The 19,396-nt window shown below is 44.8% G+C and overlaps 1 protein-coding gene across 1 annotated transcript in view; it reads right to left on the minus strand.

Annotated features, from left to right (window-relative positions):
- Window positions 1–14,332, minus strand: part of LOC311109370 (kinesin-1 heavy chain-like) — a 33,058-nt gene extending 18,726 nt beyond the window's left edge. Inside the window, exons 1-5 of the mRNA XM_084152223.1 lie at window positions 13,846–14,332; window positions 7,075–7,162; window positions 6,877–6,950; window positions 6,508–6,612; window positions 6,264–6,312 (exon numbers count right to left, since the gene is read on the minus strand). Of these exons, the coding sequence (XP_084008349.1) occupies window positions 6,264–6,312; window positions 6,508–6,612; window positions 6,877–6,950; window positions 7,075–7,162; window positions 13,846–13,971 (442 nt within the window). The 5' untranslated portion in view covers window positions 13,972–14,332. The remainder of the gene's footprint in view (window positions 1–6,263; window positions 6,313–6,507; window positions 6,613–6,876; window positions 6,951–7,074; window positions 7,163–13,845) is intronic.
- Window positions 14,333–19,396: the final 5,064 nt, after the last annotated feature.

The following is a 19,396-nucleotide window of genomic DNA, read 5'->3' on the forward strand; positions in this document are numbered from 1 at the left end:
GTCATATCCTCACATGGCCTCTCCTATCATTGCTACGCAGACGACACACAACTAATCTTCTCCTTTCCCCCTTCTGATAACCATGTGGCGAATCGCATCTCTGCATGTCTGGCAGACATATCAGTATGGATGACGGATCACCACCTCAAGCTGAACCTTGGCAAGACGGAGCTGCTCTTCCTCCCGGGGAAGGACTGCCCGTTCCATGATCTCGCCATCACGGTTGACAACTCCGTTGTGTCCTCCTCCCAGAGTGTGAAGAGCCTTGGCGTGACCCTGGACAACACCCTGTCGTTCTCCGCTAACATCAAGGCGGTGACCCGATCCTGTAAGTTCATGCTCTACAACATTCGGAGAGTACGACCCTGCCTTACACAGGAAGCGGCACAGGTCCTAATCCAGGCACTTGTCATCTCCCGTCTGGATTACTGCAACTCGCTGTTGGCTGGGCTCCCTGCCTGTGCCATTAAACCCCTACAACTCATCCAGAATGCCGCAGCCCGTCTGGTGTTCAACCTTCCCAAGTTCTCTCACGTCACCCCGCTCCTCCGCACACTACACTGGCTTCCAGTTGAAGCTCACATCTGCTACAAGACCATGGTGCTTGCCTACGGAGCTGTGAGGGGAACGGCACCTCCGTACCTTCAGGCTCTGATCAGTCCCTACACCCAAACGAGGGCATTGCGTTCATCCACCTCTGGCCTGCTGGCTCCCCTACCTCTGCTGAAGCACAGTTCCCGCTCAGCCCAGTCAAAACTGTTCGCTGCCCTGGCACCCCAATGGTGGAACAAGCTCCCTCACGACGCCAGGACAGCGGAGTCACTCACCTCCTCCCGGAGACATTTGAAACCCCACCTCTTTAAGGAACACCTGGGATAGGATAAAGTAATCCTTCTAACCCCCCCTTACCCCACCCACATTTTTTTTGTAAAGTGGTTATCCCACTGGCTATAAGGTGAATGCACCAATTTGTAAGTCGCTCTGGATAAGAGCGTCTGCTAAATGACGTAAATGTAAATGTATGTTAATGAACGGTCAATTACCGTGAGATCGGCAGTCTTTTGCATGACAATAACCGGCTGACATGTCATGACCGCCACAGCCCTAGCTCAGGTGCATCCAATTTCCTTTGATCTTCCTTGAGATATCACTACAATTTGATTGGAGTCCACCTGTGGCCAATTCAATTGTTTGGACATGATTTAGAAAGAAACACACCCGTCTATATAAAGGTCCCACAGTTGACAGTGCATGTCAGAGCAGAAAAACTATACCATGAAGTCCAAGGAACTGTCCGTAGATCTCCGAGATAGAATTTTGATGAGGCATATATCTGAGGAAAGGTATAAAACAATTTCTACAGTGTTTAAAGTTCGAAAGTCTCCATCATTGGTAAATTGAAAAAATATGGAACTACCCATATTCTGCCTAGAGCTGGCCATCCAACCAAACTGTGCAAAAGGGCAAGAAGGACTTTGGTCAGGGAGATGACCAAGAACCCAATGACCACTCTGACAGAACTACAGAGTTCCTTGGCTGAGCCGGGAGAACCTGCCAGAAGGACAACAGTCTCTACAGCACTTCACCAATCTGGGCTTTATGGGAGAGTGGCCAGACGGAAGCCACTCCTGAGAAAAATGCACAACAGCAAGCCTGGAGTTTGCAAAAAGGCATGTGAAAGACAGAGCATAAGGCAAAGGATTCTGTGGTCTGATGAGACAAAAAAATTATATTTGGCCTGAATGAGAAAACCAGGCACAGCTCATCACCCGTCTAACACCATTCCTACCGTGAAGCATGGTGATGGCAGCAGCATGCTATGGGGATGCTTTTCAGCGGCAGGGACGGGGTGACTGGTAAGGATAAAGCGAACAATGAACGGAGCCAAAAACAGGCAAATCCCTAATGGGAACCTGCTTCAGAATGCAGATTTGGGCGAGGTGAGGCGAGGTGAGTAGTCATGCTGTACTTCGCTCCGCAGGTAATATGACACATTACATTACAATGGAACGATTTGATTAGTGTAATGTTGGCTAGCTACATAGTTGTATTTGTATCAAAGATAAAGGTGTAGTATAGAGTAACTATCGAGGTTAGCTAGCCAGCTACATTCGTTCGCAGCGACGCCGTTTTTCAAACAAAGTCAACACCGCAGCCATTGCTAGCTAGCCAACACTACCAGCTAGCAGTACTGTAGCAGTACTGTAGCAGCTAAATACAATATCGTTGTGCTAGCTAGCCAACGTTTAATTCTTGCTGCGTTATGAAAGGAACTAGACACGGACACAAATTATCTGTTTAGTGTGTTAACACACTATTGGTAGTTTGTTGTAACCAAGTATTGGTGCTAAACCGTGTGTTATTGGATGCTAGCATGCTAGTTAGCTATGGCGTCATAGTTAGCTAGCTGAATAAAGTAAGTTGAGTCTATTCCTTGAAACATTGAACCGCTGTAGTTTACAACAATTCTAATTTCTAAAGTGGATGTTGGGAGAGTTTTATTTGGGTGTTTCAGTGAAACAATTATAGTCTCTGAGGTGGAAGTTGGGAGAGTTATATTTGGGAGTTGTGGTGAGGGAGGCCCGCTCTCTCCTTTCCCTGATGTTTAGTTCATTTCATTCCGATCTCCTCTGCATTATTGTAGCCATTTGCTACAGCCTGTCAACTATGCCTCTGCCTATCCCTGTTCTCTCCTCTCCGCACAGGCTACACAAACGCCTCACACCGCGTGGCTGCTGCCTCTCTAACCTGGTGGTCCCTGCACGCACCACACACCTGGAGTTCCAGGTCTCAGGCAGCCTCTGGAACTGCCGTTCTGCTGCCAACAAGGCTGACTTCATCCCAGCCTATGCTACCCTCCAGTCCCTCGACTTCCTGGCGCTGACGGAAACATGGATTACCACTGAAAACACTGCTACTCCTACTGCTCTCTCCTCGTCTGACCATGTGTTCTCGCATACCCCGAGAGCATCTGGTCAGAGGGGTGGTGGCACAGGAATCCTCATCTCTCCCAAGTGGACATTCTCAATTTTTCCCCTAACCCATCTGTCTATCTCATCATTTGAATTCCATGCTGTCACAGTCACTAGCCCATTTAAGCTTAATATCCTTGTCATCTATCGCCCTCCAGGTTCCCTTGGAGAGTTCATCAATGAGCTTGACGCCTTGATAAGCTCCTTTCCTGAGGATGGCTCACCCCTCACAGTTTTGGGGGATTTAAACCTCCCTACGTCTACATTTGACTCATTTCTCTCTGCCTCCTTCTTTCCACTCCTCTCCTCTCCTCTTTTGACCTCACCCTCTCACCGTCCCCCCCTACTCACAAGGCAGGCAATACGCTTGACCTCATCTTCACTAGATGCTGCTCTTCTACTAATCTCACTGCAACTCCCCTCCATGTCTCAGACCACTACTTTGTATCCTTTTCTCTCTCGCTCTCCTCCAACACTACTCACTCTGCCCCTACACAGATGGTAATGCGCTGCCGCAACCTTCGCTCTCTCTCTCCCACTACTCTCTCCTCTTCCATCCTATCATCTCTTCCCTCTGCTCAATCCTTCTCCCTCCAATCTCCTGATTCTGCCTCCTCAACCCTCCTCTCCTCCCTTTCTGCATCCTTTGACTCTCTGTGTCCCCTATCCTCCCGGCCGGCTCGGTCCTCCCCTCCAGCTCCGTTGCTTGATGACTCATTGCGAGCTCACAGAACAGAGCTCCGGGCAGCTGAGCGGAAATGGAAGAAAACTAGACTCCCTGCCGACCTGGCATCTTTTCACTCCCTCCTCTCTACATTTTCTTCATCTGTTTCTGCTGCTAAGGCCACTTTCTACCACTCTAAATTCCAAGCATCTGCCTCTAACCCTAGGAAGCTCTTTGCCACATTCTCCTCCCTGCTGAATCCCCCCCCCCCCCCTTCCCCCCCTCTCTGTGGATGACTTCGTCAACCACTTTGAAAAGAAGGTTGACGACATCCGATCCTCGTTTGTTAAGTCTAATGACACTGCTGGTCCTGCTCACACTGCCCTACCCTATGCTTTGACTTCTTTCTCCCCTCTCTCTCCAGATAAAATCTCGCGACTTGTGACTGCAGGCCGCCCAACAACCTGCCCGCTTGACCCCATCCCCTCCTCTCTTCTCCAGACCATCTCCGGTGACCTTCTCCCCTACCTCTCCTCGCTGATCAACTCATCCCTGACCGCTGGCTATGTCCCTTCCGTCTTCAAGAGAGCGAGAGTTGCACCCCTTCTCAAAAAACCAACACTCGATCCCTCTGATGTCAACAACTACAGACCAGTATCCCTTCTTTCTTTTCTTTCCAAAACTATTGAGCGTGCCGTCTTTAGCCAACTCTCTTGCTATCTCTCTCAGAATGACCTTCTTGATCCAAACCAGTCAGGTTTCAGGACTGGTCATTCAACTGAGACTGCTCTTCTCTGTGTCACAGAGGCTCTCCGCACTGCTAAAGCTAACTCTCTCTCCTCTGCTCTTGTCCTTCTAGACCTGTCTGCTGCCTTTGATACTGTGAACAATCAGATCCTCCTCTCCACCCTCTCCGAGCTGGGCATCTCCGGCGCGGCTCACTCTTGGATTGCGTCCTACCTGACCGGTCGCTCCTACCAAGTGGCGTGGCGAGAAGCTGTCTCCGCACCACGTGCTCTCACCACTGGTGTCCCCCAGGGCTCAGTTCTAGGCCCTCTCCTATTCTCGCTATACACCAAGTCACTTGGCTCTGTCATATCCTCACATGGCCTCTCCTATCATTGCTACGCAGACGATACACAACTAATCTTCTCCTTTCCCCCTTCTGATAACCAGGTGGCGAATCGCATCTCTGCATGTCTGGCAGACATATCAGTATGGATGACGGATCACCACCTCAAGCTGAACCTTGGCAAGACGGAGCTGCTCTTCCTCCCGGGGAAGGACTGCCCGTTCCATGATCTCGCCATCACGGTTGACAACTCCGTTGTGTCCTCCTCCCAGAGTGCGAAGAGCCTTGGCGTGACCCTGGACAACACCCTGTCGTTCTCCGCTAACATCAAGGCGGTGACCCGATCCTGCAGGTTCATGCTCTACAACATTCGGAGAGTACGACCCTGCCTTACACAGGAAGCGGCACAGGTCCTAATCCAGGCACTTGTCATCTCCCGTCTGGATTACTGCAACTCGCTGTTGGCTGGGCTCCCTGCCTGTGCCATTAAACCCCTACAACTCATCCAGAATGCCGCAGCCCGTCTGGTGTTCAACCTTCCCAAGTTCTCTCACGTCACCCCGCTCCTCCGCACACTCCACTGGCTTCCAGTTGAAGCTCGCATCTGTTACAAGACCATGGTGCTTGCCTATGGAGCCGTGAGGGGAACGGCACCTCCGTACCTTCAGGCTCTGATCAGTCCCTACACCCAAACGAGGGCACTGCGTTCATCCACCTCTGGCCTGCTGGCTCCCCTTCCTCTGCGGAAGCATAGTTCCCGCTCAGCCCAGTCAAAACTGTTCGCTGCTCTGGCACCCCAATGGTGGAACAAGCTCCCTCACGACGCCAGGACAGCGGAGTCACTCACCACCTTCCGGAGACATTTGAAACCCCACCTCTTTAAGGAATACCTGGGATAGGATAAAGTAATCCTTCTACCCCCCCCCCCAAAAAAAAATAAAAAAATAATAAAAATAAAAAAATAAACATTGTAAAGTGGTTATCCCACTGGCTATAGGGTGAATGCACCAATTTGTAAGTCGCTCTGGATAAGAGCGTCTGCTAAATGACGTAAATGTAATGTAAAATGTAATGCAAATGACCTTAGAATGGGGGTGAAGATTTACATTCCAAGAGGACAATGACCCCAGGCATACAGCCAAAGCAATGCTGAAACAGCTTCAGAACAAAAATGTGAAAGTCCTTGAGTGGCCCAGCCAAAGCCCAGACTTGAATCCCATTGAAAATCTGTGGAAAGACTTGAAGATTGCTGTTCACCACCGCTTCCCATCTATCTTAACAGAGCTTGAGAAAATCCCCAAATCCAGATGTGCAAAGCCGATACAGACATACCCAAGACGACTCAAAGCTGTAATAGCCACCAAAGGTGCTTCTACAAAGTATTGACTTAAGGGTGTGAATACATTTCAGTATTTCAAATCCAAATTTAGAATTCAGGCTGTAACACAACAAAATGTGGAATAAGTCAAGGGGTATGAATACTTCCTGAAGGCACTGTATATCTCCAGAATGGTCAAATGAGGATGCCTGCTGTGCCGCAGCATACAGTACATACCATCCAGTAGGTCCTTGATCCTGTCCAGGTAAATCTCAAAATATGAAACCTGCAACAGAGATACCTCTGATTAGAAACAATCCTGCTGTGCTGTGTTTTTTATTAAGATTATGTAGCCGATGTGGAATAACTAGCTAGTCAGCGCCCAGTGAGGGACGGACGGACAGAATATACTCTGTCATAAGTTTTTCCAATTCGCAACAGAAGCACTTGAGGCCAGCTGTGTGGTTGAAGTGCTCCATACCTTGATATGGAACTCCAGGTTCTCGTCCATGGAGTAGATGTAGTTGAAGATGTCCTGGACTATTCTGGGGATGATCCCCATACCATCCGGGTCATGGAGGCTACCCTTTACAGGACAGAGACAGGTTCCCGTCAACCATAGAACAAGAGTTGAAAGCAGGGTTGGAGTCAATTCAATTTCAATTCCGTCAATTCCAGAAGTAAACTTAAATTCCAATATTACTTAATGCCTTTTTATGAGAAAAATGTGGAATTGGAATTTCAGTTTCCTTCCTGCATTGACTGAATTGAAATGGAATTGACCCCAACGCTGGTTGAAAGCATTTGACCAAACGCATTAAGAAGGATGTATTGTATAGGCCTCTCTCACCTCCATGGTGTGCGTTTTTCCAGACGATGTCTGCCCAAAGGCAAATATAGTCCCATTGTAGCCATCAAGCACATCTGTGTATAGAGGAAAAGACATGGAGAACTTATTAAACCATGACTTTAAACTGCCAAAAGGTTTCCACTGCTGGTATAGCACCAGAGCTAGTTACCTGGGCTCGCTGCATCCATCCTTCCTTACCTTTAACAATCATTTGAGCAGAGGCTTTGTACATCTGCTCCTGTGTCGTATTGGACCCGAACACTCGGTCAAACATGAACGGTTTACCCTGTAAGACAATAGGTAAAAGTGAATCAGCAACAAAGGATACCTAGAGTATCTTGTTACAAGAACGACAAGAAAAGTGATAGGGGAAAATATTCAAACAGAAACAATTACTGTCACTTGTTCTAAATGTTGACATTTACATGAGGCCTATTTTCTGTGGTAGCATAGGCCGACTGATATAGCCTAACCTACTAGCCAGGCCTATATATTAGACACTCCATTTTAATACTTGACCAATTACCATTATTCTATAATTAACAAATCAACAAACAATTGAAATACCGGTAGACAGGTATTCAAAACAGGCACAAGAGATGACATTAGCCGTCCAGCAGGTCAATGAGAAACACTACAGTATACGGTATTCACCACTAGACCAACTCAGTCCAAACACAGCCTTTCATAATTAATTTGTGTCCACTAATGGGCTGTATTGTAAAGAGATCCATTGCACACTAGACCAAGGATGTGTCCCAAATGGCACCCTATTCCTTATATAGTGCACTTGATGGGAACTGGTCTAAAGTAGCGCACTGTATAGGGAATAATGTGCCATTTGGGATGTAGCCCTGGCCTTTCCCTTCCCTTCTCAGTGTGACTAAGGGCCAGAGACAGCTCGGAAAAATCTACATCCTCCCTCTGTGTCTCTGGAAGATGCAAAGGCTTTATTTACTGACAACAGATCAGCAGGGCACTTCAGGCTATTCATCTGACAGCAGCCGCCAATATCAATCCCTACAGCTTACATTAGAGGGAGTTCTTTAGGATGATACAGCGTTCGCTCTATCATTGTATAGGCCTATGTTCCCTTTGTTGTGAACTATTGTTTTTGTTGAGTTAGCCTATACACTGTATGAGAAAATGTCTACTTTCCCTGGTCAAAAGAAAGTCATTAAAAAGTTGGGGAAATAAAATGAAATACATAAACTACAGCGCAGTAGCTAAAACACAGTCTGGGAATCAAAACCTACAGAAGCTGTCCTTGTGGGTAACATTATTTTCATAGGCTATCTGGCAGCATGAATGAAAGCGACTTGTAAGGTTATTTTGGTGGAAAGTTTTGTGCTGCTGACATTCGACAACACTTTTTCCCCCATCAGGGCGACTGAAAAGATTTGGCATGGGTCCCCAGATCCTCAAAAAGTTCTACAGCTACACCATCAAGAGCATCCTGACCGGTTATATCACCGCCTGGTATGGCAACTGCTCGGCATCCGACCGTAAGGCGCTACAGAGGGTAGTCCGTTCGGCCCAGTACATCACTGGGGCCAAGCTTCCTGCCATCCAGGACCTATATAATCGGCAGTGTCAGAGGAAGGCCCAAAAAATTGTTGAAGACTCTAGTCATAGACTGTTCTCTCTGCTACCGCACGACAAGCGGTACCGGAGCGCCAAGTCGAGGACCAAAAGGCTCCTTAACAGCTTCTACCCCCAAGCAATAAGACTGCTGGACAATTAATCAAATGGCCACCCGGACTATTTACATTGACACCCCCCCTTTTTGTTTTTACACTGCTGCTACTCGCTGTTTATTATCTATGCATAGACACCTACATGTAGAAATTACCTCGACTAACCTGTACCCCCGCACATTGACTCGGTACCGGAACCCCCTGTATGTAGCCTCGTTATTGTCATTTTATTGTGATACTTTTTTTTTTTAAACCTTAGTTTATTTAGTAAATATTTTCTTAACTCTTTCTTGAACTGCATTGTTGGTTAAGGGCTTGTAATAATATAATAATAATATGCCATTTAGCAGACGCTTTTATCCAAAGCGACTTACAGTCATGCGTGCATACATTTTTACGTATGGGTGGTCCCGGGGATCGAACCCACTAGCTTGGCGTTACAAGCGCCGTGCTCTACCAGCTGAGCTAAGTAAGCATTTCATGGTAAGGTCTACACCTGTTGTATTCGGCACGTGACAAAAAAAAAAGTGCTATGATTTGATGGTGTTAGAGTAACAACGTGGTCTCAGAGCATTTCATATTATTCTTTAAGTAAATCCGAGACACTCCATTTAATATGATATGTTACGTTTCGTATGGTACGTATTAATTAATCTCATATTATATGTTAGGAATTACAATTTGTACAATATGTTAGGAATTGCAATTCGTACAATATGTTACGAATTTGCAAAACGTACAATGTTACGAATTTGCAAACTGTATGATATGTTACAAATTCCAATTTGTTGTTGCTAACATTGGCTTGGTGGCTAATGCTAACGTTAGCTAGCTTTAGGTGTTAGGGGTTAATGTTAGGAGTTATGTTAATGGGTTAGCTTAAAGGGTCAAGGTTAGGAGAAGGGTTAGCTAACCTGCTAAATAGTTGCAAAGTAGTTAAAATGTAGCAAGTAGTTGCAAAGTAGCAAAAATTGTCTGTGATGAGATCGAACACGCATCCTTTGGGTTGCTAGACATTCACATTATACGCCCACCCCGACCAGCCATCCTACTTTGGTTTTTGCCTTAAGTAACCTTCTGTCTTATGTAACCATACCAAACGTAACATATCATCCTAATTTGAGTGTCTCGGATTTACATTTACTATGTTACGTATAGTCTATGAGACTAGTCTGGGAGTAGAGGTCTAAATGATTCACTACAGTTCCTGCATCTACAACCCTGGCAATAGTCTGACTACCTCGATCTTAATCTTTGTCTGCATCCTGATTCTCCCCCTTTTCCCGAAGTGTGCACTTGTACACTTTCTCACATGGACTAACAATGGTGGAAACTGCCCCCAGCCAATGCTTTAACCAATCCAATGCTTTTAAATCCATGACGGAAAGTGTGCAAAGGCACACTTCTGGAGAAGGGTGGAGAATCGGGACACAGCCTTTGTTGTGCTGCTGTGGACTGTCCATTACTGAGCACTTCCAAAATAGTCCTCCTTATCTATGCTTCTGCTGTCACTAATGTGGGGTGTTCTCATTCTGAATGATCACTCTGATTATGTGCCTGTGAGCACAGACAAAATGGCAGCCAAGGACTAGGCTTATATGGTAGTAGTGATGGGTTGCGCCATTCTATTAGGAAGCCTTGGTGGTCTCCCAAATGGCACCCTATTCCCTATGTAGTGTACTACTTTGACCAGGGCCCATAGTGCACTACATAAGGAATAGGATGCCATTTGGGACGCTCACTTGATCCTACTGGGCTGGCACCAAACAGTAGATAGAACGCCAGGCCCATTCTCATAAAGGGTCGTAACACCTCAAAAAGGATTGACACCCACCGTCTCAGATTGTTCTGAAATAGTTTCCGTTCTTAGAAACAGATAAGACTAGCATTCCTCACTTTTACTTGAGTCATTTTCTATTAAGGTATCTTTACTTTTAGTAAAGTATGACAATTGGGTACTTTTTCCACCACCGCCGCTTGTATGCATTCCCAGAAATGTATTCCCAGAGAATTTGTATTTTTTTGTTTTTATCTGCTCAGAGAAATCGGTAATTTAAGTTGTTTGGTTTATGTCTCATCCAACATCATGATATTACCAGGTTCTGACCACTAGATGGTGAGGTAATTTTTTTAAGTCCCCCCCCCCCATGTTAAAAGGATAGTTCACCCAAATTACATGTTGGTTTGCTTACCCTGTAAGCAGTCTATGGACAAGGTATGACAGCAATCCATGCTTTGGTTTTGTTGTCCACCATTTCAAATGCTAACTTGGTAGCATTTGTGGCAAAAATCCAATGCAAGTCAATGGTATCTATATTAGCATTTTGACGCTTCATGTCCAAATTATCCTAAACTATCTAAATATGTATTGTGTAAGTCAATGATGATACTTATAGAGGATTTGGATATGAAGCACGAAAATGCTAATATAGAAACCACATTTTTGATTTGTGAAACAGTGGCCAGGTAAACAAAACCAAAGCCTGGGTTGCTGTCATACCTTGTCCATAAACTGCTTAGAGGTTAAGGAAACAAATGTCATTTTGTAATTTGGGTGAACTATCCCTTTAACATTGAGGGTGGGGGATTCTTTAAAAAAAAGAGCACCTATTAGCAGGAACAGCACCATCTAGTGCTCAGAACCTGGAACTATCAGGATGTAGGATGGTCCAAATCGGCTGTTAGGTAATATTATATGAATCCTATGAATTAAAAATGGCCAATTTGGGTGCAATCAAGTAGCTTAATTTCTCAGAGATCAAATTATAGTTCAACAAAACAATGTTGCAGGAATGCTAATCTTATCCATTTCTAACTACAGAAATGATTTCAGAACAATCTGATATGGTGGGTGTCATGGCTTGCTGAAATGACATGGAACGACCCATAAAGGAAATGACTTCATCATCAGACTGACTCAGGCTTTTATATGTCAGCGTCCCAAATGGCACCCTATCCCTCTGGCTCTGGTCATAAGTAGTGCACTATGTAGGGAATACGGTGCCATTTGTGACACAACCTATTCCACTGTTTTGAACCCTGCCAGTGCCTGCAGCCAACCAACCTCTTAGACTGTGGACCTAATACTATACCACAGTCTCTCTGTTGTCCTCCATTACTGGACTATAAACTGGCCAATTTGTCTCTGTGTACCTGCTTCTCTGAAAAGCACAGTCCATTGCTCCTAGCGGAGAAGAGTAAGGGTTGTTGAACTAGAATGAGCATGATGCTGACTGGTAGAAACAGGTGGAATGCCAGGTTTTAGGCAAGCCCCCCCCACACACACACGCCACAATCTTCCAGCACATCTGGGTCAGTCTATGGGCCATGTCTGATGTACAGTATTTGGGTAGTCTGTTGCCATGGGTAACACTAGGGTTGCCAATGGGATTAGGCAGTAGCTGGACATCTCACCAAAGGTTAAAGAGGCCAACGTTATTCAAATGAACGCAAAAGCAGAGACTGGCCAACACCAACAAATGATGTATCCTTCCCAGGGATTTCCACCCTCGCTAATGCTACTAGTGGGTCTAACCCTACTTTTGACCAGAGCCCCGGTCAAAAGTAGTGCACTTCATAGGGAATAGTGCGCCATTTGGGCCTCATGCCCTGAGGTCTGGGTGGGTGTACTAGGAAGTGAACTAAGCATAGTGAGCTTCTATTAAAAGACAAATCTGGACAAAGAAATGTTTCCAGTACTCACTGCCCACTCAAATGACATGATATCCCTCCCCCATAAAAACGCCACACCCCTCATCCATCCATCCAACTGTTCCCAGTTACACTGTAAAATAGAATGTGCCAATGACAACATAAGTCTCTCTCATAGGGAGGAATGTTGAGGGACACATGAATTGCGCCCGGCACCCTATTCTCTATATAGTGCACTATATAGGGTATGGCCCTGGTCACAAGTAGTGCACTATATAGGGAATAGGGTGTCATTGGGACACATAGTTTCCACTTCCAGAGAGATAGGAGAGAGACAAGGAAAATGTTCATCATTTCTTAGTTTAGTATGAAGAAGGCCGACAATTTATCTCTCAAAGAAAAAGTGAAGCTGCTGTGGATCATATGTTATGCTTGGGGCCAAGAGTTTTCCTCCTAACCACATGACATAACAGACATGTATCCAGTCACCATGACCAGATGCCACACCCTTGGCTTCTAAAGTACAGTTGACACCTTTGTTGGTACTGTGTAGGGACTTTTTCCTCCAGTTTTCCAACTCCATTCACCCACATCTCTTTGGGAATTGTTCAAAAACGGTTTATCATTTACAAAAGGAACATCATTAGGCTACAGAATTGAGGGACCTGTTTGGGGTTTTATTGTGGTAAATTCTTGTAACTTGGAAGTCCATAAAGTTTGTCCCAGCAGTTATGATCGCTGTCATTTACCTTTTTTACAAGGCCAATGAAGGGGTGGGGTAGTGTACTGAGCAGGTGAGATCACCTGACTCCAAGTTTTCTATCCTAGTATTACACCCAAAATGGTTTTCCAGAACAAAGCCCCGGCTCTATACCACCATCTCTGAAGTCAGTTATGGAAAAATTAATTTGCAGTAAGTTATTGTCGGGCCTAGTTAGTTAAACAATTCCCCATTCAATACGCCCAAAAAAGGACAGCTGTCAATGAGGCGATAGTATCTGCGACGTGGCTATCCCTAGGTAGCTAACGTTAGTAACTAGCTACTATTTCAATACCGCACAAGGGACTGATAGTTAGCTACCTAGCCACATTTGTGCGATCATAACTAGCTAACTAGCCAACTTCGAAAATAGGGCTGAGTTAAGATACAGGATTGATAGCAAAATCAGTTGTTCGGCCATCCCCTCCCAAACTAGTTAGACTTCTTTAAGCTCACGTCAATTAATAAAAGTAGGCCGTGGACGTGTATTACATTAGTTAACTGGTTAGCTGCTAGTTCAATTTAGACAGCAAAACAGTAGATAGCTAGCTGAGTTAACGTTAGCTGGCTAAAGTTAGCTGACACGCAAGGGTGTTGCGGGCGTCATGTGTTGTGAATCGATTCGAGATTCATGCGAAATGGTAGCTATTTGAACGTGATAGTAATAAATCAATATAGCTAGCTAACGCTATTATGAGAAGGAGAAAACAATAAAGTGCCCTTGCCCTTGGCTGGTGTAGCTTTGCAAGCTAACGTTAGCTAGTTAGTTAGTGCTAAGCTTAGCTAGTTAACGTTAGCCTAGCTAGCATTACAAAGGCCGGGGGACTGTTTTCGTAGGCCAATGTTTGAACGCCAACTTACCGAGATAGACACTTGATCCTCGCCTGTAAACTTCGGTATGTATTTATCCCCTCTCTCCACCTCTGACTTGTTCAATGGCCTAAAACGGCACATCACTTTGATGGTGCACTCCGCCGGGTCCACCATCTTCGCGGCCGCTGTGAATGAATGGAGTCACACCAGACAAGATCCTGCGGCTGCTAGCTAGCTAACTGCTACCACAGGAGAAGCGCCCGATCGCCCTGTTGGAAGCAAAGAGAGGCCGCACCCAGTGAATGCTGCTTGAGTTTGGTCAATCTCTTCCCTCCTCGTAAAACGTAGCAAGTTGACTATTCATCAGTAATATTAATTTAAAAGGACATCCATTCAAAAGATGGAAGTCATGTTGACGACCCCGCTGTACAGTACAGTACTCTGACTTGCTCTTCGAGTCGGGAGGGACCCCTGTGTCTGCGGGTCTGAACAGAGAGGAAGAAGCGAAGCGAGAGGTATAACTACACCCAAATCTGTCTTATCCAGCAGGTGGCGTTTTTCCGCTCACCAAGCGAGAAGTTTTTGTGTGGCGGTCAATGAGTGTCGAATTTGGTTAACAAAAAAATAAATGGCTTATTTGCTACGTGTATCTTATTTGATCGAATATAAGTTTCGTAAGGATTCGGTTGTTACCAGTGTATTAATATAAGTAGGACACGTGACATCCCGGCAACTTTGAGAAAAAACACTTTATATCGGAGTTGTGCATGGTCATCACTATTACCGCAGCCACAGTCATAAACCCCGCCTATTTCTAAAATGTATCTTCTTAAATGTGATTTTAAACATAACCCTATCCACACTGCTAACCTTCTGCCTAATTAACACCAAAAAGGAAGTGTTTGTAATTTGTACGATATAACCAAGATTGACTGTGGAAACTGTTGTGCCTGTTGTTCACGTATCTGCACTCTCATTGGCTAAAATGGTCCCACCTGATCTTGCCTCCTCTCGACTGCGTTCCATTTGTGGATGCATGGTATTTTCGTTGTTAGAGCGGCACTAGAGTATCTGGTCAATGTAATGGATAATCTGTGGTCTGAATAACCCGGTGACGTCACCTCTGCAGTTATGCGGCGTTCATATACTATTCGGAACTAGGAAACTTGTAAATTTCCGACTTGCTGATTTGTTGAACGCAACACGTGTATAACTACAACCACTTAGCATGTCGGAATTTTCCTAGTTTCCTAGTTCCGACTAGCACATGAACGCGGCATAAATTATCAACAAACTACAACCAATAGGTTTTGTCAGTATCAATTTGTAGAACATGCCACCATTAATTAATTGATATTCCTAATTTGGACAGTGTCACTGACTATACTGGATTATTTCCTTTACATGCAATCTATTCGAGTCCTACAAGACTGTAGGCTACTACCACACTCAGACAAGTGGTCACGCTGAACAGATTTCAAGATGTAGGAATGCTTATCACAACTGTGATAGGCAGGCCAGACTTCAGAGGGGCCAAACTCTAATCCACTGGGGTAGGATATATAATCAGATTCCAATGGGATTTGCCTATGCAAATACTCCTTCATATGACACAAAAAAACGACACTGGTTTTTAATTTGAGTATCCACCCTTGTTTGTCTGGGATGTCCAAATTATCAGTGTGGCCCTTGACAAAGCACAGAGAAGAGCAAACATCTCTATGACTAATGAAACGAAAAACCTGTTTTACTCACTGTGTGTGGTGTGTGTGGAGGTGTTTAACTATACTTGCGGGCACCAGAATTCCCAACAAGAACAGTAAACGAACGAAAATTTGACCAACTGGTCAAATGCTATTTCTAGGTGGTTTACGGTTCAAGTTAGAATTAGTGTTAGGGTTAGAATTAGAATTAGGTTGAGGGTTAGGAGCTAGGGTTAGTTTTAGGGTTAAGGTCATGTTTTGGGGTTATGTTTAGGGTTAGGGCAAGGATGAGTGTTAGGTTTAGGGCAATTTTTTTTTTTTTTAGTTTTTAGTCATTTAGCAGACGCTCTTATCCAGGGCGACTTACAGTTAGTGAGTGCATACATTTTCATACTGGCCCCCGTGAGAATCGAACCCACAACCCTGGCGTTGCAAGCGCCATGCTCTACCAGCTGAGGTACAAGGAGGGAAAATAGGATTTTGAATGTGACTGAATTGTGTGTCCCCACAAGGTTAGTTATACAAGACTGCAGGGTAGGTCCTTGCCGTTCTGCCGCCCTAGGCAAGACCAAAAAAAATCAGGCTCGTTTTTGGTTCTGAATGAAAGTTGAAAGTAAGTCATTTATAGAGGTCTACGTTTGGGCCAAATCCGGACCAGACCAAAAATGTATGTCCGTGGCCTTAAATCAAGGCCGGTCTGGACCACACCAAATCTGAACCAAACATAGACGTCTATGATTGGTTCAGATTTGGTCCGGACCAGACCAAAAACCAAAGTCTGTGGATGTGGAAATCAAGGCCTGTCTGAAACTGCACCAAAAAAAAAGTCAAAAAGGCGTCGGTCCATGCTTACTGGGGTGTAGCCTACAGTGTTGCCTGAAATTGAATTTTATGAATGCCCATCTATGTGGTAAGCCTACGGTTTGTAAAACACACAAAAAAGACGTCTGTCCAGGACCAAAAAAAGACGCCCAAAAGACGTCGGCTCGTGCTTACTGGGGTGTAGCCTACCATATGGCCTGCAATGGAATTTTATGAATGCCCATCCATGTGGTAGGCCCACCGTTTGTAAAACAGGCCATTGCATTGGCTTTATTAGTCCTGATTCCTGTGACTAATCAATTTGGCTATTTAAGCTCTGAACATCAGCTACCCAACTTTATCAGGAGTTATCGTGAGCCTATTTGCAATGTGTTTACACAGCAGGAAATGCAGAAATGTTTTCTTTTTCGCTATGATCAGCTTGTCAAAAATTGACGATACCAACTTGAAACCACTGATCATGACAATGGGGTGAAACTCCTGGACAACAGTTGTGATTGTCCATTTCATATTGTCCATTTTACTTTGAACTGTCCTGTTTTTAGGATATGTTGTATGTTAACATGACAGCGCATTTTTTTTGGGATTGAGCGCCATTTAGGTTAGGCTGTTTGATCGGAGAAACCTGCATGATGTAATAAGTGTCCGTCTCATTACATTATCATACAATTTATCTCCAGCCTGTAGGCTACAGAAAAGGCCACATTTTCTTTCTACCATATCTTATATCTGCTACGTGATTTATGTTAGGTGATTTTTTGTTGTTGGTGGCTGTTGGAGAGACGCCCCTGCCTTTGACAAAGTGGGCACTGCTTATCACAGGGCGGCATCAGCGCTCACCTAAAAAGCCCACATGCCACTGGTTGAGAGAAATTGTCATTGTTTTTGGGCAGAATTATGTGAGGTTTTATGTGTTGTTGTTTTAGGTGAGTCTTGGTCAGTTTAGCTCAGAAAATGCAGCCCTCGTCAATCAGCCGCTGGCATGCTTGTGTTTGTGTGGGAGTGTGCACGCCAATGTGTGTATGTGATGTGTGCGCTTGCATGCTTGTGTGTGTGTAAATGCATGTGTGCCTATGTTTGTGTGTCTATTTCTCAAGTAATATACCAGCTACAGACCTAAAATATTAATTCCAGTGGCTTTACTTGGTGATATAAAAGCATAGACATGTTACCTACACTGTAGTCTCTCGTTTGGTTCTGTGTGCAGAGATGACGTTGTACACAGTACCTTAGACAGAGATGGCTGACATACAAACCTGGCTCTGGGCCTGCTCTTTGAAGGTAATGGAAGAATGTACTGCCAAGAAGACATTCTACACATCAAGCCATGTGCTGTACACTGTCTCTGTACACCCCAGATTTGTCCAGTACACCTTTACACACACAGTGCGGCTGTCCAAAGACAACTTCTCGAGGGGCATGTTAATGTTTAGGTAACAAAAGAGAGTCTAAGAAAAGATCAATGGAGCCAGTTGTTATCTGAGAGCTAGATTAGCATCCCTCTCATCTGACACCTCTGAAGTGTGTGCCCAGCCCTATGTTGACATGGGTTTGGGCACCGGCCCAACTGAACAGGTGGTCCCCGTACCCAGATAGATACTGCTTTCAACCATGGTTCTGTCCTAAATGGCATCCTATTCCCTATATTAATCCTATGGGATCTGGGCAAAAGTAAGGCACTATGTAGGGAATAGGGTGACAATTGGGATGTATCCCATGGCTTTCTTGGCGAGAGCTGCTTCCTGCTGCAACAGAGAGAGATGAGTGGGGATTATAGGAGATTTCACCTTAGGGATATTTGGAATCACTTTGGGAAGGTGAAATGGGTTTTTAAACTGTCTGTTCTGGAGATTGACTGATATAGAATCCAGGTAAACCCCATGGGAAATATATTGTCAACACACAAACCAGGATTATCAAACACTGCCTCCTTGTGGTTAGGATCAGTCCTTCACTGAGGTATGGTAATGAGATTGAGGGCCACCCAGTTGAAACCTACATTTGGTATGAAATTATGACATTCTTATGTTGATTGTTTAATTTACACACACACACGCCCGCACGCACACATACACAGACACACATTCTAGAATGAAAACGTACCCAAATGTGCTTCAGTCCAGCTTGTACCAAAACACACACTCCCTGTCTGTGAGAATGCCATCCTGTCCGTCTCCTAGCAGAACAGCCTCTTAATTATGGGGGGCCTCTGCAGCAGCCAATTAGTGTAGCAGTCCCACTGGTCTTAATTATACAAACTACACTGATAATGACTACAACACAAACGCATGCTGTCATTACACTGGCTGCACACAAATACTCGCTTTTTTATTTTTTAATTCACAATATTTCAAAGGATGAAAACAGAATGTGCTGATGATTGAACAGGATGATTCAAAGAGGTATGGTAGACAGTCACCTTGCTATTAATATAATAGAAGATGGCATTGAGAATGTTCTAGACTTTCATCTAAAGAGGTTCATCATCACAGTTGGAGGACTAAAAGAGTATGTCTGAGAGATGAGTCATTCTGGTTTTACAAGTTCAGAGAACATACTGTACATCTCAGAACCCCAACAATGGGGTAGGCTCTGCTGGTCACTGTCATTTTTAACGGTTTATTTTGAGTCCTCCAAGAATCAGCTTCCAGCTAACTACAAGATGATAGTCTACAAGAGGGAGTTTGTCACCTGAATTGTATTGTACTTTATTGCATTGTATTATATTCTATATGTACAATGGAATTTAGTTTGGAGACTTGTGTATGCCTAATGTATTTTTAGTTTTGTACATTCGCAAGGAACAACCCACCACCCACACACGCAGAAAATGAGAATATGTGGGCATCACGTACCACACAGCATCAGCGGCCATTGAATTAATCTAAAGTTTCTATGGTAATGGTGGCTGTGGTGTTCTTGGAATTCTACTGTTGCTTCCAATTTGTTGTAGGTTAATTACTTGACCTAAAGGGTATCAGACCCTCAGCAGCATGACTGACAGCCACGATGCAACTACACTTGTCTGTCTGGGACTGCCTGGTGTCTATTAGAATCGTGAAGAACACATTGCA

This window comes from Coregonus lavaretus (genome assembly GCF_964263955.1).
Source record: "Coregonus lavaretus genome assembly, chromosome: 34".
NCBI lineage: Eukaryota > Metazoa > Chordata > Actinopteri > Salmoniformes > Salmonidae > Coregonus > Coregonus lavaretus.